The sequence below is a fragment of the Sminthopsis crassicaudata genome, chromosome 2, assembly GCF_048593235.1.
Source record: "Sminthopsis crassicaudata isolate SCR6 chromosome 2, ASM4859323v1, whole genome shotgun sequence".
In the NCBI taxonomy this organism is placed as follows: Eukaryota; Metazoa; Chordata; class Mammalia; order Dasyuromorphia; family Dasyuridae; genus Sminthopsis; species Sminthopsis crassicaudata.
The window spans coordinates 292400972-292428432 of NC_133618.1; the positions used below are offsets into that span (position 1 = coordinate 292400972).

At 37.0% G+C, this 27461-nt stretch overlaps 1 protein-coding gene across 3 annotated transcripts in view; it reads right to left on the reverse strand.

Annotated features, from left to right (window-relative positions):
* The window catches only part of DGLUCY (D-glutamate cyclase), a 126515-nt gene that overhangs the window by 73395 nt on the left and 25659 nt on the right, over positions 1 to 27461 (reverse strand). For 2 of the 3 annotated variants that reach the window (XM_074289724.1, XM_074289725.1), the window contains 4 exons: positions 24575 to 24686; positions 13162 to 13315; positions 5304 to 5502; positions 1324 to 1474 (listed from right to left, as the gene is read on the reverse strand). In XM_074289724.1, the coding sequence (XP_074145825.1) occupies positions 1324 to 1474; positions 5304 to 5502; positions 13162 to 13315; positions 24575 to 24677 (607 nt within the window). In that variant the 5' untranslated portion in view covers positions 24678 to 24686. Of the gene's footprint in view, positions 1 to 1323; positions 1475 to 5303; positions 5503 to 13161; positions 13316 to 24574; positions 24687 to 25157; positions 25192 to 27461 lie in introns of those variants that run through there. The other variant, XM_074289726.1, reaches the window with a different exon arrangement.

Below are 27461 nucleotides of genomic sequence, written 5' to 3' on the forward strand. Positions count from 1 at the left end.
AGACAATTCCTACTTTTCCTAACAAGATACTCTTCTTGTTCAGTTTCCTTTGTAGTTCAATCATTTTTCATTTGTGTCTGTCTTTTCATGAGGACTCAGAATCATTTAATGCTGTTTATTCCTTTCAGTCCCTTTGTGACCCCATTTGGGGTTTTCTTAGAAAAGACTATCAGAATTTGCCATTTCCTTCTCCAGTTTGTTTTACAGATTAGGAAACTAAGGTAAAAAGTCATTTGAGTTGCCCAGTGTTTGAGGCCAAATTTGTGCTCCAAGTCTAGCACTCTATCTACTGCACCACATGAAGACAAGAGAAACTGGAGAGAATCAGCAGAGGAAAAGCACTAGTCTCAAGGTGGGGAATCAGGAAAGTCTTCTTGCAGAAGTAGATTTGTGTTTTTTTGGTAATAAAAATATTTAATAAAGAGCATGTTAAATTAATAATTAAAACATTAAAAATTAATTGGAAAATTAAAATAATATTTAAAATGAATAGGCTAAAGAACAAATCAAAGAAGTAATGTCATGAAAAAATGAAAATGAGACAATATATCAAAACCTATGGCTACAGCAAATATATTATAGGGAAATTTATATTTCTAAATGCTTTTATCAATAAAATAAAGAGCAGTCCAGTGAATTGAGTATGCAATTTAAAAAATCTATAAGAAGAACAAATTAAAAATCCCCCAAACCATTAAATTAACGAGTTGATTTTATGGGGAAAAAAAACCAAATGAAATAATCCATTGGTTAATTTACATAAAAAAAGAAAAGAAAACCAAATCACTAGTATCAAAAATAAAATATGAGTATACCATTAACAAACATGAAAAGATAAGGAGTCATTTTGCCTAATTACATGCCAACAAATTAGATAATAGAGGATATTTACAAAAATATATATAAATTGCATAGATTAGCAGAAGAGGAAAATGAATATCTAAATAGAACTACTTTGTTTTATTTTTAATGGTATTTTATTTTTCCAAATACATGCACATCCACTTTTGCAAAACCTCATGTTCCAAATTTTTCTCCCCCTCTGCCCTTCCTTCCCCCTCCTTTAGATAGCAAACAATTCGATATAAGTTAAACATGTGCAATTTTTCTAAATATTATTTCCACACTGAAATAAGATTTTAGGTGAGACTTGAAGGAGCCAGGAGAAGTTAGGGAGAGCTCTGGGCTAACTTTGACCCATATTCCTTACCCCAAAAGTGCAATGACTTCAATGGGATGTTTTTGAGCCATGTGCTTCTTCTGCGCAATCTCAAACTGGGACAGCAGAATACTTGGACAGTGAAGACATATGTGGTCACTGACCTGGGCAGCCAATGTGAATGGGCTCTCCTGGTACACCTCTTGTTAGGTAAATGTCATGTAGTACAGCTTCTAATTTGTCCTCGGGAATGGGCGTCATAGTGACCACTAGAGGGCAGCAAAAGCTGCCAACAGTGGAACAAGGAACAGTTGTCTGGAAAAGTAGACCACATGAACATGTAATTAGTTGTAACTCCCGACTCTTTTTTTTCTTTTTTGCACCACTATCATTACCCACCCACTTCATTCCCTCCCCCCCAAAGCCTTTTTAAAAATAACAAACAAGTATAATAAAGCAAGATACTTTTAAAATTCAAGATAATGCAGTTTAAAAGGTTATTTGAGAAGTTATAAGACAACCTCTCAAATACTGGAAGTAAAAGCATAGGGGCTGGACATGAGATTTCAGGGATAAAAAAGAACTCATATGAGAAAACTCTCTTTACCAATTCAACATATTTTTTTTATTTAATTCATTTAATATTTCCCAATTACATGTAAATTTTAATATTTTTTTTTCTTTTTTAAATAAAATTTTATTTTTCCCTATTACGTGTTAAAAACAATTTTTTAAACTTTTTTTAAAAAAAGTTTTGAGTTCTAAATTCTTCTGTCCTTCCTTCTATTCCTCCCCTTCCTCCTCCCGGAGATATCCAATACAGATTATGCATGTGCAATCATTAACATTCATTGTTTTTTAAATTTGGAGTTCTAAATTCTCTATCTCCTCTCTCTTCCCCCTAGAGAAGGCAAGCAATATGATATCAATTATACATGCAAAGTCATGCACAATAGAGTTCCTTCTTTACTAATTTAAATAAGCATTTAGTTTTTGTTTGGCTAGGGTATTATCGGGCAGCTAGGCTGCACAATGGATTGAGTGCTGCTCCTGGGAATCAGGAAGATTCCTCTTCCTGAGTTCAAATTCAGGCTCAGAAATTTACTAATTAGTGTGACCCTGGCCAAATCACTTAACCTCAATTATCTCACAAAATCCCCTTAAAACATGAGTGAAAATAGCTGAACTATAAAAATGGGGTGTTATCCTTAAAGACTTTGTTATCCAACCTTCCTTTTTATGGGTGAGAAGAAAAATCATTTTATCTAAGGTTACATAACTCCTACCAGTAGCTGATGGGTCTTAAACTTGTATTCCTTGATTCTCAGGCTAATGATCTTTTTTGTTGTGATTGTTCTTTTTAAAATTTATTTTGATTTAATTTAATTTTTAAAAAAATACACATTGCTTTATGAATTATGTTGGGAGAGAGAAATCAGAACAAAAGAGAAAAACTTTGAAAAAGGAAAAAAAAAAACAACAGAAAAAAAAAGTGAACATAGCATGTGTTGATTTACATTCAATCTCCATAATTCTTTTTCTGGATGCAGATGGTGTTTTCTATCCAAAATTATTGGGATTGCCTTGGACAAGCTAGTGTTCTTTTAGCTTACCACAGTAAGTGCCTAATGTTAGCTCCCTGAAGTCAGGGACAGATTCATTTTGTCTTTGTGCCCTTAGGCCCCAAAATCTTCTGTTGGCTCTAGTAAATGCTTAGTAAATACTTTCTAAGTTAAAGCAGTCTATTACCACTTAGAACTCTAAGATTTGTGGCTTAAAAAAGATATTTTAATATGTTGGGGAAAGGAATAATATAAGTTAGGCTATCTTGAAAAATCAAAGATTGAATAAAATCCTGTGTCCATAATAATGTAGTACTCAGAGACTGCAAGTAAGCCCGTAGGGATTACAGTCACTCAAAGACTATATATTACATAGCCAAGAACTTGATACAGCCTTCCTGACAATGACTAAAACAGTGGCTAAAGGCCCAGTAGCCTTTTCATCATAAAATCTGAGGTGTTTACTTATTCAGATTCATTATCATTAGGGATTCTGTGCCCTGAACCTAGAATGAAATATACTTTTTTGTTTTAAATTCATATAGATGCCCTTTTGTTTTCTTTCTCAGTTTTTCTTTTTCTTCCTTTTTGATCTGATTTTTCTTGAGCAGCAAGATAATTGTATAAATATGTATACATATATTGAATTTAATGGGCATTTTAACATATTTAACATGTATGGGAATACCTGCCAGCTAGGGGAGGGGGAAGGGAGGAAGGAGGGGAAAATTAGGAACAAAAGGTTTTGCAAGGATCAATGTTGGAAAAATTATACATGCACATGCTTTGTAAATAAAAAGCTTTAATAAAAAAAATTTATAGAGATGCCCAAAGCCTTAAGAAGAAGAAAAATTGCCAAGAGTCTTGGCAATGCTTTTTATTTTTTTAATTTTTTTATTTAATAGTTTTTATTTATTAGATATATGCACGGGTAATTTTACAACATTGACAATTGCCAAATCTTTTGTTCTAATTTTTCCCCTCCTTCCCTCCCCGCCCCGCCCCCCGCAGATGGCAGGTTGACCAATATATGTTAAATATGTTAAAGTGCAAATTAAATACAATATATACATGTCCAAACAGTTGTTTTGCTGAACAAAAAGGATCGAACTTTGAAATAGTCTACAATTAGCCTGTGAAGGAAATCCAAAATGCAGGTGGACAAACTTAGAGGAATTGGGAATTCTATGTAATGGTTCATAGTCATCTCCCAGAGTTCTTTCACTGGGTGTAGCTGGTTCGGTTCATTACTGCTCTATTGGAATTGATTTGGTTCATCTCATTGTTGAAGATGGCCATGTCCATCAGAATTGATCATCATATAATATTGTCGTTGAAGTATATAATGATCTCCTAGTCCTTTGGCAATGCTTTTTGATTGCTTGATTACAGCTATGTGAATTTAAGAATCTTAATTCACATAGCTGTAATCAACCAATCAAAAGGTATTTATCAAGTATATGACAATGCAAAAATGGTCCCTACCCTCTAGGATCTCACATTCATGTGAGGAAAACAGCAGATAAATCACATTTTTTTTTGTTCAATCATGTCTGACTCTTCAATAATGCCATTTAGGCATTTCTTGGCAAAGATAACTGGAATGGTTTGCCATTATCTTCTCCAGTTCATTTTACAGATGAGGAACTGAGGTGAATAGGGTTAAGTGACTTGCCCAGTATCATATGAGTTGAATTCAGGAAAACTGATCTTCCTGACTCCAGGCCCACTGCTCATTTTGCCACTTACCTTTCCCAGTAAATAAGTAGGTATATAGAAGCTATAAACAAGAGAAGAAAGATCATCTCAACAGGAGAGTCACTAGCAGCTGTGAGAACCAGAAAAAGCCTCTAATCCAATCCAATAAACATTTATTAAGCACCTAATATGTGCCAGGTACCAGGCAGGTGCCAAAGATTAATAGAAAGAAAAACATTCCCTGTTCTCAAGGAGCTTGCAATCTAATGGGACAGAGGGCATGGAATGAGAAAGGGGATGGAATGGTCCGGGTAAGAAGCATCACTGATCCAAAGGCAGAAATGTGAGATGGAAGGTGGTGTCTGAAATAGCAAATGGGTTAGGGTAACTGGATTGTTAGTATGTGGAGGAGAGCAAATTATAAGAATCAATCAATAATCATTGTTATAGTTAAGCAAGAAGTACTTACTGCATGCCAGACACTGTGGGATACAAATTGGGGAAACAAAAAGAGGCAAAAGACAGATCTTGTCTTACCCTCAGGGAACTTACAGTTTGGAAAAGACTGGAGATGATAGCAAGGAAGCATATTAAGACGAATTTTAAATGCCAGACTAATGTCTTGGTCTTAACCAATTTTATTTTAATCAAATTTACAGAGGGAAGAGGGACTCTAGTCTAACTACACTGCTTCATCCCAAGAAAGACTCATAAAGAGTAGAACACAACTGATTTTTTTAAATGGCAGTAAAATAAAAAAAGTAAAGTAAAATCAATAAGTAGTAAATTAAATTGATTAAAGTAAAATTAATTAGTTAAAACACAAAAATGAAAGCAAGACAATTTTTTAAACCAGTTTTGCCACTTTCCTACCCAGATCCTACCTTGTATATGCTCACGTTTTCATGACTTTCTTTATTTCTTACTGGAATCCCCACTTTCTTCATGGCTTCTTTAGGTGAAATGCTGCAGTCCAAGTAGAACGTGACCATGTCTTTAAGCTGTTCCGAATAACCTTCTAGGCTTGCCAGGTTGTCAGTACAGGAACCAAACTCATATTTCTTGTACCGCAGACCACTGTTTCTGGTAAAACCATTAGACAATTGCAGTCATAGACTACTCTGCAACTGGCAGTGTCTAATTCTTTTTTTTTTCTTTGTCCTCAGATATGGACAACTTGACTCACACATGGTAAAATCACTTTTTTCTTTTATCTTTTTGAAAAAAAAAAAAGATGATTTTTTTTTATCCTATTATTTCATTGCCTCCAGGACCTCCTAGTGTAAAAACTCTCCTTGTCAATGTATATCAGTAAATCTTTTATAACTTATAATTTAGAAATTAAGCTGGAATATTTAAAGATCAAATGGTGTGCCCATGGGTATGTGGCTAATATATGTTTTTGATTCAATTTTTCCTGACTGCAAAGTTGTTCTTCTATTCACTATCCCATATAGCATCTCAGAACTTTTCAAAGATTCGAACTATAGATTTAAAGCTTTAAGGAAGGTTGAAACACCATTTAATCTGCCCCTCTCCATTTATAGATAAGAAATTGAGTGACAGTGAATTATTCAAGTTTATTACACAGATAGTAAGTGGCTGAGCTGGGATTTGAACCCAAATCCTCTGATAATTAATCAGTAGATTAATTATCCCAGTAAACCAGCATGACACTGAAACTCTGGAATGAAAATAGGAAGAACTGGTGTCTAGTTCTACTCTTGCAAATAATTAGCTATGTGGCCTTTTGTTTGCTGTTGCAGTTAAGTCATTTTCAGTTATGGCCGACTCTTCATGACTCCATTTGGAGTTTTCTTGGCAAAGATACTGAAGTGACTTGCCATTTCCTTCTCCAGCTCATTTTATAGATGAAGAAACTGAGGCAAACAGGATTAAGTGTTGCCCAGAATCATACAGCTAGGAAGCATCTGAGGTCAGTTTTGAACTCATGAAGATGAGTCTTCCCGACTCCAGGCCTGTCACTCCACTGTACCACCCGGCTGCCATTTAAAAAAAATATTTCAGTAGTGTTCTACTTTTCGTGAGCCTCTCTTGGGATGAAGCAACCTAGTTAAGACTAGGATCTTTCCTCCAGAAGGAAGACAGAGGAGACATAAACACATCTCGAATGACTGACCAATCTATAGGGTAAGTACTGAGGACCAAAAGAATTGTAGCAATGGACCCTGGGTCAATGCTAAGTAGTAGAGGGGATAAAATACTGGACCTGAGTCAAGAAGAACTGAATTCACATCCTGCCTTAGATACTTATCATGTAACCCTAAGGAAGCCACTTATCCTATATCTCAGTTTCTTCAACTATAAAATAGGGATAATAGCACCTACCTTTCAGGGTTGTTGTAAGGATTAAATGAGATTATATTTATAAATATAAATATTTATATTTATCCATATAAGTATTTAGGTTTTAAAATTATAAATAAGAATATTTGTAAAGTGCATAGCACAGTGCTTAATTAGCACTTGTTCTTCCTCCCTCTTACTTATCTTACTTATTACTGGTGTTCACAGTTCCCAGGGCCTATTTACCTTAGAGTGGATTTGTAAAAGGCCCTGGTTCCATTTGTTTATTTCTGAGAATAAAACATTATTTAACCTCAATGCCACTCAAGTCAACTTATAGTCCTAGTGGAGCTAACTAGTTCCCATTCATATTTTATATAGGTTTTTAATGTTTAATGGGACAAAAGGGACACGGGAGGCTTTGTTACAGGCTGGCAGTGTATTCCTCAAAAAACAATACAGCTTTCTAAATTCTTCATGACTATGGTCTGTGTCTCTCTTCCTTAAAACTAGAAGTAGAATATTATATTGTACCTCATTTTCCTCATCTATACAATGAGTTTGACTAGATTTTGTGTGTGATATGGATCCCTTGGACATTCTGGTGAAACTTGTGAACCCTTTTTCAGGGTAATCTTTTTAGATGCATAAAATGAAATATGTAGGATTTCAAAGGAAGTCAGTTCTACTCCGAAGATACAGGAACAGCTAGGTGGTGCAGTATATGTAGCACTAGCCCTGGAATCAGAAGGATCTAAATTCAAATCCAGCCTGGATTTGACAGTTACTTGCTATGTGATCTTAGACAAGCTGTTTAACTATGACTGCCTTGCCAAAATAAATTAATACATGAAATTTTTTTTCCTTCCCTCTAGAATATATCCATTCACCTTGGAAGGTGTCTAAAGGACTTAAAGTTAAGGACCACCAAACTGGATAAAATCTTGAAAAATCTCTTCCAACATGCTTGGACCAATTAGACAAGGTTCTCTCAGGGTTGGAGGAGGGATAACATGCTGATAAAACTGATTATATTTGGAATGACTGGTGAATAGCCACAAGTACAAGACCTGACTCCAAAGGAGTTTTATCAGCAATCTAGACTTATCTATTTATTCTAGCTTGTACATTTGTGAGATTTGCCAACCTCAGTTTGGCCTTCAGGTCATCCTGAGGCAGGGATTGGCTCTGTTGATTTACTTATTCAATGGCATACCTAAGGACCCAGGATAAAAGATGCTATCCACCTCCAGAAGGAGAACTGATGAATTCTGTAGGCAGAGTGAAGCATACTGGGGGGGAAAAAAACAAACACAAAAAAATCCAAACCACAACTTTGTTTATTTTTATTGTTTTATTTCATTTGTATTTTCTTTCTCAACATGGCTAATATAGAAATGTGATTTGTATGACTTCACATGTATAACTGATAGCAAATTGCATGCCTTCTCAAATGGGGTGAAAAGAGCTCAGAGCAGGAAGGAAGAAGAAAAATTGGAACTTAAAAAGTTTTTAAATGGGTATTAAAAAGTTTTACACATAATTGGGAAATATTGAATGAAATAAAAATAATTTTAAGAATTAAAAAATTAAAATGTTTTAAATTTAAAAAAAAAAAAAAGAACTATGGATTATCCAGTAGCTAAACTATTATTATCTAAATAGAACTGGCCTTCTAGGAGCAATTTTCTAGATAGCTTCTTTTCAATCAGCTGAACAAAAATGGAAACCCACTAGGTGGCAGTGAAGCCAACCAAAGAACACACATCCCCTTGTATTCTTTATGCACGAGTAATGTACTTTAGTTTGTATATTACTCAACAAACTCTTTAGTTAACTGAAAGGAGGCCTGGCTTATTTCTCTAATCCCTGAAGTCCTGCATCTAACATACAGCCTTTAAATTCTATGATTCTGAATATTTGTTGAATGAATGCATGAAAGAATGAACAGACTAACCTATGAACTAAAGGCATAATTTTAAATGAAGCATGAAAAGACTTAACTTTTCCTTCCCTTCTCCCTTTGGCCATCTTTTCTATATTTTTTTACTCTTTCTCCTAGGCACTAGTTCAAATCCTAATTATTAGTTCTGACAGAATCAAGAATATTTTAAAATAATTAGTAATTCAGTAATTAAGGCTGGAGAACTGAATTGTGAAGGTGGCAAGGTAGTACTGTTCCCAGTAGCCCAGAAGAGGGTATTAGTCTGCCTTTTATTCTGGCACAGTCTGTATTCAGCATGTATAAGGCTTCTCTCACCGTCAATATTTGGGATGAGCTTTCATGATCATGCTGTGCAAAATCTTATTAACTGATGGGCTCTCACATTTGATACCAGCATACACAATAGAACAGAGAAGGGTTCTTGTGTCACAAACACCACTGTTGCTGACCTTGGAATGAAGTCATTCTAGCCCAGCCCTTCAGGGTATTCTGTCTGTAGGGCTCCAAATCCATATAACAGGGACTCATAGAGACACCCAGGGAAAGACACTCAGGCATAAAACAGTTTTCTGGCCCAGTTCTGTAAGAAAGAAGTCATAACTGGCTCACTCGCTCTTCCTCTTTTTCAACAAAATAAGCTTTAGAATCATAGATTAAGGTCCAGTTTAGGGTTTACCAGCCCAGAGGCTTGCACTCTATTTCTCTTTTAATATATTGCCTTTAAGCAATATTTGAGTAGGAAAGAAGCAGGACATTTACCTGTAGCAACTGACAATAGCTACTACTGTCTGGATGCCCTAGTTTTGTGATAATAGTATTTCAGGGAAAGAAAGGGAGGATGCAGGTAGGATTTTATCATCTTAGAGGGCTGGGGCTATAGAACACGAACATTTCTGGTCACTGTGAGTTACTCCTAGGACACGCATGTGCCCCAAGAAAGTGTGGGACCGTGCTTCTAAGCTGCCTGAACACCAAAGGGCTGGGTGGTGATAAGATACACGTTTGTATTTTTGTTAACACTTTCTTCTCTAAGTCAAGTCTTTGTTGGGGACTGGAGGACCCTGGCTATCTGTACTTAAAAGACTCTATCAGTGGCTAGAGGACCCTATCAGTGATCAAAGGACTCTATCAGTGGTTGGAGAACCTGATCAGTGGTTAGAGGAGATTTTCATGAACAATAAGACTCATAATATTTTGTTACTTATAATTCCTTTCCCCAGTTATTCATAGTCTCTGCTGACTTTTTGAAGTTTTTTTTTTTTTTTTTAAGAAATGAATTGTCATGAAGGCAGGAATTACAGTTTACTCATCTTTTTACAGGGTGTTCCAAAAGTCTTAGTGTAACCTAAATCACTTGCTTAGTGCCCTACACACACAAAAAAGATGCTCAATAAATGATTGCCGAATGAATGAAGACACAGACATTTCCACCTTTATTCTGAGACAGATGGATGAGAAGCACAACAATTTCTCTCCAGGGACTTCTAACCTAATTCCAATATTCCTCATGTCTGTAATGGCCAAATGCTCCTAAGTGCCTTGGCTTATTGGGTATGATCAAACAAAAAGCTAGAATACAAACAGGAAGCTGGTAATACTTTTTCAAGGCCTCCATTTTGCCAAAAATACTACCCTTAAGAGTAGAGCATAGGTTTTCATTGATTATATCTTTTTTTTTCTTTAAAAAAAATTTTTTGAATGAACTAAAATCTAATTTACCTATCTCCTCCCACCAATTGAAAAAGAAAGAACAATAAGACCTTTGTAATAAATATACTACATCCAACTACAGAATTTGAATTGAAAATAGACTAGCTCTATGCTCCTACAAAACTGGACTTTTTACCACCATCCCCCAATCATGCCTACTTCTATAACTTTACTCACACTGTTTATTAGCCCTTGAATTTCCTACCCTTACCCAGCTCTTTGTCAATTGCGTTTCTACTCATACTTTGTTTTTTTTTTTACTGTAAGAGTAAGAATAAACAGTAAAAAGTAACTCTTGTAATTTTTTCTAATTAAATATAAAGATAGTTTTCAACATTCATTTTAATAAGATTGTCAGTTCCAAATTTTCTTCCTTTCTCAAGATGGCAATTAATCTGACATAGGTTATATATGTGCAATAATAAACATTTCCACATTAGTTGTGTTGTGAAAGAAGAAATAGAACAAAAGGTAAAAATTACACACACACACACACACACACATACACACACACACACACATACACACACACACACACACACACACACACATACACAAAAATTGTATGCTTCAATCTGTATTCAGACTCCATAGTTCTTTCTCTGGATGTGGATAGCATTTTCCACCATGAATCTTTTGGCATTATCTTAGCCTAACTATACTTTAAATCTGCCTCCATGAAATCTTGATTCTCCTCTTCATTTGGAAATAATCCTTAATCTGCAGAAATCACAAAATTCTCTTCTTGCTTCTCTCATATACTCAGTCAGCTTATAAGCAAATATCAAATACTTATTATGTATCTGAGAGTTTAGCTGTCAGATGTTCAACTTTAAAGAGAATGTTTAATATGGTCTTTATTTATTAAGGAATTTAACTTATTTAAACATTCAAATTATGATAAACTCTGGGCATTCAAAGAAAGGAAGAATTAGTCCTCAATATGCTTACATACTAATGGGGAAAGCAACATGCAAATATCTGTGTATATACATGATATACACAAAATAAATGGAAGATAATCTCAGGGGGTCTAAGAAGACCAGGAAAGGCCTTTTGATGGGATTGATCTAAATCTTAAAGGAATCTAGGGAAACTGAGGGGTGGATGTGAGGCAAGAAATCATCCCAGGTATGCTCAGACACCCAGTGCAAAGGCAGAAAGATGGAGGAGGAGTATGGTGTGTGAAGAACAGCAATTAGACCAGGAAGGCCGGACTATACATACAGTGTTAAAGAAGGGAGAGTCAAGCACAAGAAAACTGAATAGAAGAGGAGAGGTTATGAAATGTGATATACACAGAGGAGATGAGTTTGCGTTTGGTCTTAGAAGTAAAAGAGCCCCTGGAGATTACTGAGCAGGGGGCTGGAATAGTTCGGCCTGTGTTTTAGACAATTCACTTTGGCAATGGAACAGAGGATAGATTGAAATGGGAAGAGGAGGAGGGAGTCCAGTTAAAAGGTTATTGCAGTAGGCCAGGGGAGAAGTGAAGAGAGTCTATACTAACAGTGCAGCTAGATAAATGGTGAGGAGATGTACACAGGAGATGCAGTGAAGTTAGAAATGACCAGATATGTGGGGTAACTGAGAGTGGGGAGTGTAGGAGGACACTTTGGTGAATGAATGGGAGAATGATGAATAGTGCTTTTAACAGTAACAGCAAAGTTAGGAAGAATGGAAGGTTTTATAGAAAATATGAGTCCAGTTTTGGATAGACTGTGTCTCAAATGTGCAATCTGAAAATTCCAATCGGCAATTTGTCATTTAGTACTAGGACCTAGAAGTGAGACAAGAGTTGGATAGAGAGATCTGGGAATCATCTGAATAGAGATTAAATCCATGGGAATTCTTCATATCCTATTTGATATTATAGATATTTGTGCTCGTGTCATGTCCTATCACTAACCTGTAAGTTCCACAAAAGCAGGAAAATTGACTTACCTGAGATGTATCTTAAACCTAAGACAGTACCAGCAGTAACCAGACAACAGGTCTTATGAAATATTTACAGAACTGAATTGATCCTAGAATTTAGAATGGGATGAGAATTTAAGAGCCCCCTTGCTCTACCTCTCTGTTGATGTGAGGATTGCTCCTGTAGAAAAGATGAGGCCTGACTAGTATTCGTCTATCAGATCAACATTTTCAGTGCTGAGGAACCTCACCTGGCAGACCACTGCAGGATAGGGCAGCCTTGATCACTAGATCCTTCTTTATTCTATTGAGCTAAAAGAAATTTTTCTTCAATTGAGACTCACAAGATATTTTTTAAAAGGACCATAGAGAGCATCTAGTCCAGTGGGAAAACGTTCTGATTTTGGAGCCAGAGGACCTGGGTTCACATCTGCCTCTACTGCTAACTACTTGTGTGACCTTAAATAAATCATTAAGGTCCCTAGGCCTTGGGAAATAATATAATAATATTAACAATAATGATAACTAGCATTTGTTTTTCACTTTAAGGTTTGCCAGGTGTTTTATAAACATAATTTCATTTTATCCTGGCAACAACCTGGGGTGTAGGTGCTATAATGATGGCTATTTTACAGTTTAAGAAACTGAAACACACCTAGTTACTGAGCCTGGATTTGAATTTACTTGTCCCTAACTCCATGTTCTCTCCAGTTCTTCTGCTATAGGTCTCTACAACATGCAGCATCCAGGGCCAACTGTATCATCCCAAATGACGTGACACAGGAGTCTAGCATTAGCTGCAGTGTCTAATACAATTCTGTTTTCTCACCTCACCAAAGCCCCTCCCCTTCTCCGAGCACGTTCACCTGATGTCCATTCCAGCACTCAGAGCGGGCATCTTCCATTCTCCAGGTTTGCTTCTGTGGAGCAGGGGCAGAGGGCCACTGTTGGCCTGGCAGAACTTTTCAAAGTCCTCAGCAAAGGATTTGGGCAAGACCACCACACTCGCCCGGTTAGGTCCTGTTGTTTTTTTTTTTGAAGACCAGGAAAAAAAAAAAAAAAAAAAAAAAACACATTCAAATGTCATTGTTTGTATCAGATCTCACAAAAGAGGCTCTAAAAGTATAACGCAAACAATACAGGCAATGTACTGGATCCACATGTGATTGAGTTTAAGAAAAGAACATCTAAAATATAAAATTTCTTTGGGCAGAATAAGGAGGAAGACTGGATCTATAATTGCATTGGAAAAAGGGAACTCCTGGAGAAGAGATGATCCTATGAACGGTCCTCCTTCTATCACATGCTGCCTCCAGGGGGCAGCCTACTCTGCCCCAGTGCATCTTCTAGGCAACTACAATAATTATTGTTGTTTCAGTCTGATTCTTTGTGACCCATTTGGGGTTTCCTCGGCAAAGATACTAGTCATAAGCAGGAGTTAATAAGCTGAACTCCATTTTTTTGTTGTTTTTAAAAAAAAATTGGTAACTAATAATTGATTTCTTATTTAAGTCTGTATGTTTTATTTTATATATTTTTTAAAAAGGGGAACTAAAATAGTGAAGTGTAAGGGTCCACTAGAAAGGTCAGGCAAGGGCAATTGAGATGTAAGCAGGCCAATGGTCTCTCAGGTCCCCGGATGTGAATGGAGCTGAGTACTTAGGGACTTCTTTCATGGGCAGGATTTTCAGCCATGGAGGGAATCCTAAAATCTCAGTCTTAAATCTCGGTCAAGTTTGGGATGTAACCTTTATCATCGATTGGCTTGTCCACAAAGATCTCAAAGAGCAAGATAAATGAGTCTGTAGCCCAAAGAGGCTTCTTGGAAAAGCTCATAAAAGATTCCAAAAGGCAAAGGAGAAATAGAAGAAAAAATGGGAAAGGAAATGAGAAGTGTGCATCAGAGAGTCTAAGCTTGGAAAAGGAAGGAAAAAATTGTCTGGAGAAAACAACTCCTTAAACAAGAGAATTAACCAAATGAAAAAGAGATACTAAAGCTAACTGAGGAAAATCATACATTAAAAACTAGAACAGGGTAAATGGAAGTTAATGACTTAGTGAGACAGCAAGAATCAGTCAAATAAACTAAAAAGAATGAAAAAATGGAAGAAAATGTGAGATACCTCATTAGAAAAACATCCAATCAGGAAAATAGATCCAGAAGAGACAATTTAAAAGCTATTGGCCAAACTTAAGGCCATGACCAAAAAAAGAGTCTGGATAGCATTCTACAAGAGAACATTAAGGAAAACTGCCCCAATATCCTAGAAACAGAGGCATTTCAAGAATCCATTGATCACCTCTGGAAAGAAATCCCATAAGGAAAACCCCAAGGACCATTGTTACAAAACTCCAGAAATACAACCCCAAATTAAAAATACTGCCAGCTTCCAGACAAAAACAATTCAAATATCAAGGAGCACACTAAAGATTACCAGGATCTGACACCCAGGATCAGAGGGCCTGGAATACCATACTCTGGAAGGCAAAGGAACTGGGGTTACAACCAAGAATTAACTACTCAGCAAGATTCAGCATCATCTTTCATGAGAGGGGATGGAGCTTCAATGAAGTAAGAGACTTTCAATCATTTCTAATGAATAAAACAGAACTAATTGAAAATTTAATCTACAAACACAGGGTTCAAGAGAAGCACAGAAAGATAAACAGGGAAAATATATATTATTTAAAGGTTAAAATATTTATATCCCTAGATGGGAAAATTATATCTGTAACTCTTGAGAACTATATCTGTCACTGGGGCAGAGGTGGGACATCACATGGACTAAGGGTGTGATTGTGAATGGTCCCTGATGTAATGACATCAAAGAAAAAGACATTAAGGAATGAAAAAAAATCTGTACTGGAAAAAGAGGAAAAGGGAGGTATAATGGTTCACACCAAGAGGCTTAAAAGATCTATTACATTTGAGAGAAAAAAGGCAGGGGGATGAGCATTGTCTAAAGCTTGATTTCAACAGTTTTGGTCCTAAGAGGGAATAATTTAATCATTCAGTTGGATATAGAAATTTATTTAACCCTATAAAGAAGCAGGAGGAAAAAGAGGAAAGACGAAGGAGGGGCAGGATAGAGGAAAGGCAGAAACTCTAGGGGAAAAGGTAAAAGAAGGGGAGAAGGGTGATAGAAGAAAAGGTAGTGTAGACTAGGTTAAAAAAACGTGACTAAGGACAGGGTGGAAGGAGAGAACAAAAGTATATACAGAGGAGAATATTGGATAGAGGGAAATACAGAACTGGTAGTCATAACTGAATGTGAATGAGATGAACTCTCCCATAAAATGGAAATAGATAACAGAGAAGATTTAAAAAACAGAATTCTACCCTAAAATAAATAGATAAATAGATTTTTCAAAAGTCTGAGAATGGATCCAAACTGCCAATGGTGTCCTAGACACAAAAATCATTAATTACTGTTAGGATTCTTACAAGGTACTTATGTACTGATTTGAACTCCTTTCAAGGAGTTCAAACCTTTAAAGAAGTTTACATCTTTAAAGGAGCTCACTCATTGGTCCTTTGAGGAGCTCCCACAAGCCCTGGGAGTACCCACAAGCCCATTCTCTGGGAGGAATCTTGCTTGTGCCAACACTTTATACCACATTCAATAACATATTCTAAATGTGATCTTTATATTAAAGATCATATCATAAAAAACTAGAAGGAAAGCAGATCATATACTTCTCACAACTGTGGGTAGTGAACGTATTCTTAACCAAACAAGGGATAGAGACAATTACAAAAGATAAAGTAGGATGACTTTACTTATACAACATTGAAAAGATTCTTCACGATAAAAATAGCAATCTAGTGTTTGACAAACCCAAAGATCCCAAATTTTGGGATAAGAATTCATTATTTGACAAAAACTGCTGGGAAAACTGGAAATTAGTATGGCAGAAACTAGGCATGGACCCACATTTAACACCACATACTAAGATTAGATCCAAATGGGTCCAAGATTTAGGCATAAAGAATGAAATCATAAATAAATTGGAGGAACAGGGGATGGTTTACCTCTCAGACTTGTGGAGGAGTAAGGAGTTTGTGTCCAAGGGAGAACTAGAGACCATTATTGATCACAAAATAGAAAATTTTGATTACACCAAATTAAAAAGTTTCTGCACAAACAAAACTAATGCAAACAAGATTAGAAGGGAAGTAACAAATTGGGAAAACATTTTTACAGTTAAAGGTTCTGATAAAGGCCTCATCTCCAAAATATACAGAGAATTGACTTTAATTTATAAGAAATCAAGCCATTCTCCAATTGATAAATGGTCAAAGGATATGAACAGACAATTTTCAGATGATGAAATTAAAACTATTTCCACTCATATGAAAGAGTGTTCCAAATCACTATTGATCAGAGAAATGCAAATTAAGACAACTCTGAGATATCACTACACACCTGTCAGATTGGCTAAGATGACAGGAACAAATAACGATGAATGTTGGAGGGGCTGTGGGAAAACTGGGACACTGATGCATTGTTGGTGGAGTTGTGAAAGAATCCAACCATTCTGGAGAGCAATCTGGAATTATGCTCAAAGAGTTATCAAAATGTGCATACCCTTTGACCCAGCCATACTACTACTGGGCTTATATCCCAAGGAAATACTAAAGAAGGGAAAGGGACCCGTATGTGCCAAAATGTTTGTGGCAGCCCTTTTCATAGTGGCTAGAAGCTGAAAGATGAATGGATGTCCATCAATTGGAGATTGGTTGGGTAAAATATGGTATATGAATGTTATGGAATATTATTGTTCTGTAAGAAATGACCAACAGGAGAAATACAGAGAGGCTTGGAGAGACTTACATCAACTGATGCTAAGTGAAACGAGCAGAACCAGAAGATCATTATAAACTTCAACAATGATACTGTATGAGGATGTATTCTGATGGAAGTGGATATCTTCAACATAGAGAAGAGCTAATCCAATTCCAATTGATCAATGATGGACAAAATCAGCTACACCCAGAAAAAGAACACTGGGAAATGAGTGTAAACTGTTATTTTTTTTTCTTTCATCTTTTATTAATTTTTTCTTTCACATCTCTAATCAACAGGCTTTCAGGCTTCCTCTAGCTAAATATTGTGTTATGCATCTTTTTTTAATTTTTTTTTTATTCATTTTTCCAAATTATCCCCTCCCTCCCTCCACTCCCTCCCCCCGATGGCAGGCAATCCCATACATTTTACATGTGTTACAATATAACCTAGATACAATATATGTGTGTAAATACCATTTTCTTGTTGCACATTAATTATTAGCTTCCGAAGGTATAAGTAACCTGGGTACATAGACAGTAGTGCTAACAGTTTACATTCACTTCCCAGTGTTCCTTCTCTGGGTGTAGTTATTTCTGTCCATCATTGATCAACTGGAAGTGAGTTGGATCTTCTTTATGTTGAAGATTTCCACTTCCATCAGAATACATCCTCATACAGTATTGTTGTTGAAGTGTATAGTGATCTTCTGGTTCTGCTCATTTCACTCAGCATCAGTTGGTTTAAGTCTCTCCAGGCCTCTCTGTATTCCTCCTGCTGGTCATTTCTTACAGAGCAATAATATCCCATAACCTTCATATACCACAATTTACCCAACCATTCTCCAACTGATGGACATCCATTCAACTTCCAGTTTTTAGCTACAACAAAAAGAGCTGCCACAAACATTTTGGCACATACAGGTCCCTTTCCGCTCTTTAGTATTTCTTTGGGATATAATCCCAATAACAGCAATGCTGGGTCAAAGGGTATGCACATGTAAACTGTTATTTTTACCTTCTGAATCCAATTCTTCCTGTGCAACAAGAAATTTGGTTCTACACACATATATTGTATCTAGAATATATTGTAATATATTTAACATGTATAAGACTGCCTGCCATCTGGGGGAGGGGGTTGGAGGAGGAAGGGAAAAAATCTGAACAGAAGTAAGAGCAAGGGATAATGTTATAAAAAATTACCCATGCATATGTACTGTAAAAAAATAAAGTTATAATTATAAAATAAAATAAAAATTAAATTAAAAAAAAAAAAAGAAAAGAAAAGATTCTTCACGGACAAAATTAATGGCCACAGAATAAAAAGAGAAGCAGTTGAATGGGGAAAAAAATCTTAGTATTAAATTCCTCTGATAAGGATTTGTATCCAAGATATGTATATATATATATTTATACACACATGCACATATATACAAAATATGTATCTAAAAGCCTTCTCCAATAGATAAATGTTCAAAAGATTTGAACAAACAGTTCACAAAGGAAAAATTGCAAATTAAAACTTAACAACTTGAAAGAATGCTCTGAATCACTAAAAAGAGAAATGCTCTTCAAAATGACCCTGAGATTTCACTTCATGCCTTACAAATTGGCAAAGAATGCAAGATGGGAATGATCAATGCTGGAAGAAGATAGACACATTGGTACATTGTTAGCAGAGATATAAATCAGTAACATCATTTTGATAATTAATTTGAACTTATGCAAATAAAGTTATTAAATTTCCATACTTTTGACTCAGAAATTCTATTACTGAGCTTATACCCCAAACAATATGATAGAGGTGGTTCTTGTGTTTTATTACCATGAACCTTTAATTACCAGAATTAACTTCAGGCCATAATGAAACATCCAGAAGGAAATGATGCTGGTGATGATGATGATGAGAGTGAGCATTTACATGGCAATGGGTTGGCTTTGCATGTTGCTTTGTTTTTACTCTGTATGCACTATGGGTATCCACATGGGTCTGTCTAGATGTGGTTCACAGAGAAGCAAAAATAGATATCTTTAGTTTATCCTCAATACCCCTTCTTTACCAATGAGAAGAAGTCCATACATTTGGCTCTTTGAGGATTATGAAATATTTCAAGATTCACAAAGCACTTTACCTGTCACTTTACATGTTTGATCCTAACAGAAATTCTCTGAGGTAGATATTATTATCCCCATTTTACAAATGAGGAAACTAAGGCAAATAAAACGTAAGAGACTTGTTCGTTATCACCCCGCTATTAAGTTCCTGGGGTCAAACCCCAGGTCTTCCTAACTCCATGTTTAGCACTCTCTCTGTGCTAAGCCAGCTTGCTATGCCCCTTGACTTCAGCTAGAGGTGCTTTCTAGGCTGGTTTGCAATTTTAACCCCTAACTTTTCAAAAATAAGCACAAAAGGCTGTGAGACATTTTTCTGGATTACAGAAAGAAACTATGAATTTCCTTCTGTGGACATCCTGGATGCTTGCATAGGCCCCCATCTGTCTGAGAAGTTTAGGCCAGTCTCCATTTCTTGGGCCAGCTCAGTATATGGAATTCATTATCTTCAATCTGCAGCTTCCCAGCCAATGTTACATAACATATTTTCAAAATGAGGACAGATGAGACCGTCTCCATTATTTAGCTTAAGGAAGTTTACTGAATGTTCAGAACAAGCCTGGCCGGCGTGACTCCGAAAATAATTTGGTATGCACTAAAATGAAAGTCACTCTGGTTTTTCCTTCTTCATATATTCCCAGGCTAGAAAATAAGAACAACAATACCAGAACAACTAAAACCAGAGGCCCATTGTAGGAACAAATATGATTTTTTAAAACCATAAATCAGGGATATGCTATGTATGAAAAGCTTTTTCGTTTTTTTTTTTTTTTTTTTTTTTTTTTTTTTTTTTCTAATTAAACTTTCCCTGCCATCCCTTCTATTTGTAAGTCTCCTTTGATAGCAATGGACAGTGTCTGAGTCAGGCTCCTCATGTTAGTAATAAAAAATAAATTAAATAAAGGCCTTAAATTGTGCTGCTTTTAAGACTCAAGGGGGAACATCAGAGACCTAAGGGTACTTAATTTTCTAATGTCATTCACACATTAATGGGTGAGCTGAATCTCTGGGGCTTCAATGAGTTAGTGAAAAAACTGAGATAATCTCTCTAAGTCCTTGTGCAGATAAAAGGTCTCCTCCCTTTCTCCTTTCCCCCATATTCTCCCATCTCTTCTCTCTTCTTATCCTCTCCTCAAATTCCTGAGCTGAACAATGAAGAGTTTGGCTAAATGAATTCTATGGTCCTTACAGCTTGAAGTACACATTTAGGAGTGCAAGGAGTAAAGGGAAACAAAATGAGAAAGCCTGATCTAATGATTTTTAAAATTTTTTTTAATTCAAATTTATTTTAAATTTTTAATTCTTTCACTCCTTCTTCCTCTCTTCCACACATTGAGAAGGCAAGAAAAACAAAACTAATTACAAATATGTACAATTGGGCAATGCAAATTAGCCATGTCCAAAAAATAATAAAGAAAAAGGGAAGAAAAAAGGGTTCAAGTTGTACTCTGAGGCCATCAATCAATAATCAAACCCATTTATCAAGTGCTTCTATGTGCCAAGAACTATGCCAAATACTAGTAAGTTTTCTGGAGGCAGGCAATACATTTCATCAGGAGTCCTTTGGAATTATGGTTGGTCACTGTTTTGAAGGGAATTACTTGGTTTTTCACACTTATTGTTCCAGTATTGATGTTATTACATGATTTTTTCTCAGTTCTGCTTACTTCATTTTGCATCAGTACATAGAAGTCTTTTCTGAAACCATCCCCTTCATCATTTCTAACAACACAACAGTGTTCCATCACATTCACATAGCAGAAATTGTTCAGCCATTTCCCAATTGACGGGCCTTCCTTCAGTTTCCAATTCTTTGCTATCACAAAGAGCTACTATAGATATTTTTGGTACATAGGGGTCCTTTTCCTCTTTCTTTGATCTCTTTGGGGTAGAGCAGTATCACTAGGTCAGTTTAATAATTATTTGAGCATAGTTCCAAAATACTTTCCAGAATGGCTGTGTTCCAGTTCCACCAACAGTACAACAACGTACCTGTTTTCCCTTCATATTTGTCACTTTCTTTTTTGCTCATTTTAGCCAATCTGATGGGTATGAAGTTGCTTTAATTTGCATTTCTCTAATCTACTTTTTTATATACAATTTAAGTCCAGAGGCAATGATACTCTATAATCCTTCCTTTGTGCCAAGAATAACTTCCTTTTTGCAGATGAAGTAACTGAGGCACACAGGGTCACACAAGTTGTAACAAAGCAGAAATTTGAACCCAAGGCCTCGGACTCCAATTCCAGCATTCATTTCCTGACATGCTCAGTACAAGCTTTTATCAACACTTGTCTGGCCAACAACCTTCTCAAAAGTCCTTCTAGCTCCACACTCTTTCACTTCCAATCTCTCCTTTTACTGCTATCAGGCTAATTGTTCTTATGCCCAAGTCTGATCAATGCCCTTCCTCTGATCAAAGTCTACAGGCAGTTCCCTATTCCTTACTGAATAAAGCAAACTCCTCAGCCTAGCCCATAAAATCCCCACAGAATTAACTTTCTCGTCTATAAAGCTAAGGGACCGGACTAACTGATCTCAAAGTTCCTTCCAGCTTAACCTAAGAAGAAGAGATAGCACTGCATCCCTGCAGTATCAGAGTTGGCTCAATCATCCACACACATGCATCCACATATATGTGCCTTCCAGGTGATGCTCTATCCATGGCATCTGCGCCTTTCAAAACATTTCCCAGTTCTCTGCCCTCCAAGCATGTTCTCTGATCACTGTATTTTCTGCATGTGTGCCCTCCCCACTGTCGGAGGAATAAATAAATAAATATATCAATGTTTATGTCATTTCACGTGTATAAATACACCTACACAATGTATTTCATAACATACATATGTGGCAGGTATATGTATTGTATGTGAGATGTATATCCATATTTCTACACATGTATGTACATGTAGACACATGCATGTGATATATGTATATTGTGCTGTATATGTATGTATACATATATATGCATTGGGGGAGGAAAGATGAAACATCTTATTTGTCCCTTTAGTTTTTATATTACTTGCTCACATGCTGAATAAATATGTCCTGTGGTTGGCTGGCAAAAGCCAACATAGAGAAACCTGAGAGGATGGTTGGGAATAGGTAGTAATCACTGATTGCCTCAAACCTGGGATAACTTCTGAGAGTATTCATAGTGGGCATTCCAGTGCCGTATAAACTTAAGAGAAAACTAGTAGTGTTCATGGATGATGTAAATAGGACTTTAGATCTTAGAGAAATTCACGTGAGTTACTGAAAGTAATGGTACTTCTGTGTTGTATTTAAATTACAAGAGTTCAGCCCCAACAAAGGTACAGTCTGACTGGATCTGCCTTATCTCCCCTTCACCTAAAATGCTCGTTTATTTTTCCTTAAGTAGAGTCATCATTATAAGAAAAGAAAATTCTTGTTACCGAATCTTGATGGATCTTTCTCTTTTTTTCCTTCTTAGGTCCCTTAAAGGCTCAGGTAGCCTTCTGAAAGAGCAAAATGGAGGCAATCTATGAAATAGGGTAATTTGTTGGGGGTGGGGCTGGTATGATGTTACGGCAACTCATCCGGAGTCACAAATCAGACTTGCACTATATATAACAATTTGGGATCACGTTTTCCCCAGAAGAAAAAAAGTCATGGTTTCATAATTTCATCATTATGGTGATTATATTTATTCAACTTACATGCACTTCACTTAACCTACGCTGCTACTTCCTTCAGATGAAGTTTCTGTGCCTTAAGTCATAGAGTCATTGCATTTTAGAATAAGAATCTTGTCCAACCTCTTCAGGCGTGATTCCCTGCTACAACATCCCTAACAAGCAGTTTGCTTAAACTTCTCTGGAACACTTCCAGAACCGATGATCTCAACAGACCTATTTAAAAAGTTCTTCCTTGTTCTGAGCCACAATTTTCCTCTCTGCAGTTCTTGTCCAAGAGCCTTAGCTCTGCTCTCTAGGGTCAATCAATCAACCCACAGGCCTTTTATATTATATGCCTACTATGCATCAGACAAAAAAATGAAATGTAGGAGAATATATTCTGTCACAGAGACCACACGTACCTAGAAAATATAAGGTAATTTGGGGAGGAAGGCTCTTGTAGCTGGGGTGAGGGATAATGTCTAACCTCTTAAGTAACATGGTTTTAGGAAATGGTGTATTTCATCAGAAAGAATAAAGATGGGAGGCAGGAGAGACCTAAGTTCAAATTCTGCCTCAGATCTTCACTACCTATAGACTAAGACCATGGAAAAGTCACTTAAAATTGAAATGAGGATTAACTGAGATAACATAGGTGGAATATGTGTAAGCTCTAAAGCATAATTATCAGCTATTATTTCTCTGTTAGTGTTTGCCTGATGCAAGCATCATTTCATTATTATTCACTCCCACTCATTATACTTCAAGGAGAAGACTTTGTAATTCTCTTCAAAGCTGCACTTTGAGTGTAAAAACTGCTTTTTTTTTTTTTTTTGTCTTTATCTCTCCAAGACCTAGTTCCATGCCTAGAAGAATTGAATTGGCTTGAATTTACATTTCCCATTTCCCATTTCCCAGACTGGCCTATTTATTGCTCCTGCAACTAGCCATCCTCTGTGCCTGACACTGCATCCCCCATCCCCATGCTTTTGCATGGGCTGTGCTCCAGGCTGGGAATGTGGGACCTCCTCACCTCCACCTCTGAGAATCTTTAACTTCATTCAAGGGTCATCTCACTTCCTATTGGAAACTCTTTCCTGATCCTTCTAAATATTTTTTTTGGGGGGGAAATGGGGGAACATACAATCAGGGTTAAGTGACTTGCTTAAAGTCACACAACTAGTATGTGTCTGAAACCAGACTTACCCATACGTCTTCCTGACTCGGAAGCTGGTGCTTTATGTACCGGGCCACCTAGCTGCTCCAATCCCTCTGGTCTTTAATAATCTCATCTCCTCTCATCTATTATATTGTCTGATTAAAATTCTCTTCTTTCCTTTGTAGAATATAAACTCCCGAAGGGCACAGACTGATTTTTATCTTGTCTTTGTATTTCTAGCATCTGGCAAAGTGCCTTCTATACAGTAGGTACATAATAAATGTTGGATTGGAATGAACTGAAACTCAAGGAACAAGTTCTAACCAGAGGTGGTGGTAGTCATTGGCCAGCTATTTCAGTAGTGTACAACTCTTAGTGACCCCATTAGGGTTGAGTTTTTTTGGGCAAAGATTGATTTGCCATTTCCTTCTTCAGTGAAGAAACTGAGGCAGACAGAGCTAAGTGACACAGTGAGCAAGTATCCGAGGCCAGATTTGAATTCAGGTATTCCTGACTTCAGGTCCAGTGCTATCTCGCTGCCCAGAATGGAGGGTTTTTTCCTTTTTTTACCCATCAACACTTACCCTCTGACATGCCAGAAATTTTTCTAGAGTTGAATTTCTTCTGGAGAATCAGATTTCTGATTGTAGGAGGAAGGCGACTCCTTAGATAGGTGATGAAAATCATTTATCTATCCTGGAATGAAACAAGGACAATATGGGTAAGCAGAATAAGAGGTAAGAGGAAGAGATGAAAAAAACTCCCCGAAATATCCAATGCACCTAACTTCATTCTCAAAATTCCTGAGTCTAGGCAATTATTCTTTCACAGATTCCCAGCTCTGCTCCTGGATTAATAATAATAATAACAGGTAACAGTTATATAGCATCTACTACGTACCAGGCACTATACTAAATGTTTTACAATTATTATCTTATTTGATCCTTGCAACAATCCTGAGAGGTTGGTGCTATGACTATCCTGATTTTATAGATGAGGAAACTCAGGCAAACAGAGTTTAAGGGGACACATGGCTAGTCTGAGCCTAAAGCTGAATTCAGATATTCCTGACTGACGGCCTGCACTCCATCCACTCCAGCATCTAGCTGATTACGGTGAATAAGGCCCCTGGCCAGCTAGACTCAGTTTCAGATCAGAAAGTCGTACCAGAAAGTCAGACGAGCTGGGCTTCCTTCCTATGTTTGCAAGGCCCTGAAAGCCCTGCTCCCAGTCCTGGTCAAACATTATCCATTCACTCCTCCTCATTTTGCCAAGCCCTGCCTCCTTCAGGAAGCCATTCTTTCTCCACCTCTCCAGCTCCTGCTTTCTTGAGAATTACTGCCATGGCACGTAATATTTTCATAGAGATGGGATTCTTAATTCTCTGTGTTTGTGTGTGGAGGGTGGTGTATTAAGGACACCTTTGTAGCCTTTGCAGTGAGGGCCTCTTCTCAGAATAATGTTTGTTAGCTATATTCATAACTGAATGCTAAACTTCAGTTAGAACAGTGAAAATAAAGATTTAAATTTTTTCCCATCCAACTTTCCAAATCCCCTGAAGCCCACACACAGGCTCCTTCTTGGAGAGGAACATCTGTGAGTCCCAGGTTAAGAATTCTTATCACAGAATCAGTACCACCCAGAAATGACAGAGTGCAGTTCAAGGTTCTCTGTGAGTACAAGTCCAATAAAACCTTATCTCATAAATCCCCATTAATGAGTTTCTGCCAGAGGACACAATTCCAGAGTAAGAAAAGTAGTAAGTTCCAGAGTAAGAAAAGAGATCATGTGGCATTTGCCCATACACCTGGGGCATAACATCCCACAAACATCCATCATCTGTGGGAAGAGTGGGGATACACAGAGAACATTCATAGAGAGGTGCACATATGGGGAATAAATGGGATTAGGGAATATGCTTGGAAGGGCACACACACAGTAGGTAGCCAGATGGTACAGTGGGAGCCGGCCTCATACACTCACTAGGTGTGTAACTGAGCAAGTCACTTAACCCTGTTTGCCTCAGTTTGCTCATCTGTACAATGAGCTAGGGAAGGAAATAGCCAACCACTCCAAAATCCTTGCCAAGAAAACTCCAAATGGGGTCAACCAACTGAAAACAACTCAACAACATGCATAGGGAATGTATGTTGCCCAAGGGCAGAGAGGCAACTCAAGCCCCTGACGCTGGAGATCACCGAAGTCCTCCGATGGGCAGTATTATAGCACCCTCTGGGAGTCTTTGCAGGATGTCTAAAATTCACTGGCTACTCTTTTTCTAGGCAGGTGAGTTCTGCTGGACACAATCTCTGCTAAACGTTCCTATCTGCTGCAGGCTCAACCCATTTGGCTGTATCTGGTTTAATACCAAGGTCCTTGGCTGTATTATGGTTGTTCAGTTATTTCAGACATGTCCTACTCTTCATAACCCCAATTGGGATTTCTTGGCATAGATAATGGAATGGTTTCCCATTTTCTTCTCCAGTTCACTTTACATATGGGGAAACAGAGTTAAGTGACTTTCCCTGTGAAAGAGCTAGCAAGTATAATGAGTCCAGATTCCACTCTGCCATCTAGCTGCCAACTATGTGTGCCCTTCCAAACATATGCCCAGGGTCATACAGCTAATAAGTGTCTGAGACTAGATTTGAACTCCCAAACACGAGTTTTCTTGACTTCAAGCCCAGCACTCTGTGCACTATGGCACTACCTAGCTGTCCCTAATATATCACTCTTTATGAGAAGAAAAGGTTCTATGTATTAAAAAGTTAGACACTTTAAAAATAGGTCTTTAAGAATTGCACATATATAACTTCTATCAGATTACTTGCTGCTGTCTTTGGGAGGGAGAAGGGAGAAAAATTTGAAATGCAAAACTGAAAGTTGAAAACTATCTTTACATGTATTTGGAAAATACTAGGGAAATATTTTTAAATGGGTCTTTTAGGAAAGTGACCACTACAGCTAAGATCAGCCAAAAACCTTCCCCAAGGGATAAAGAGGAACCTTCTCAGCTTTTTCTCCCTCTTATGCAATGAACTATTCTGACTGCTTGGTACATTCAGCATGGTACAATGGGAAAGAATTGAATTTAGAATCACATATCTGAGCCTAACTACCTTTGTGATTTTGGACAAGTCACTTAATTTCCATGGGCCTCAGTTTTCTCCTTCTAGATGGCTTCCGAGCTTTCTTTCTGCTCTAGATTTATGGTCCCATGATCTCCCATAGGAGATCTCAATCTGAGGACACTGAGTTCTTTAGGAAAAGGAAGCCAAATTACATGAAGCTGGTACTATTAGGTTCAGCTTGGCCTTTTTATTCCACTCAGTTTTCTGGTTCTGGAGCTCAGGTCTCTGCTGGAGATTTCACCGTCCTTCATGATAAACTCACAATATATTCCCAGAACTTAACTCCTAAAAGCTAGTTAGGCTGGACCTGATCATTATTCATGGAAGGGCCATACTCTAA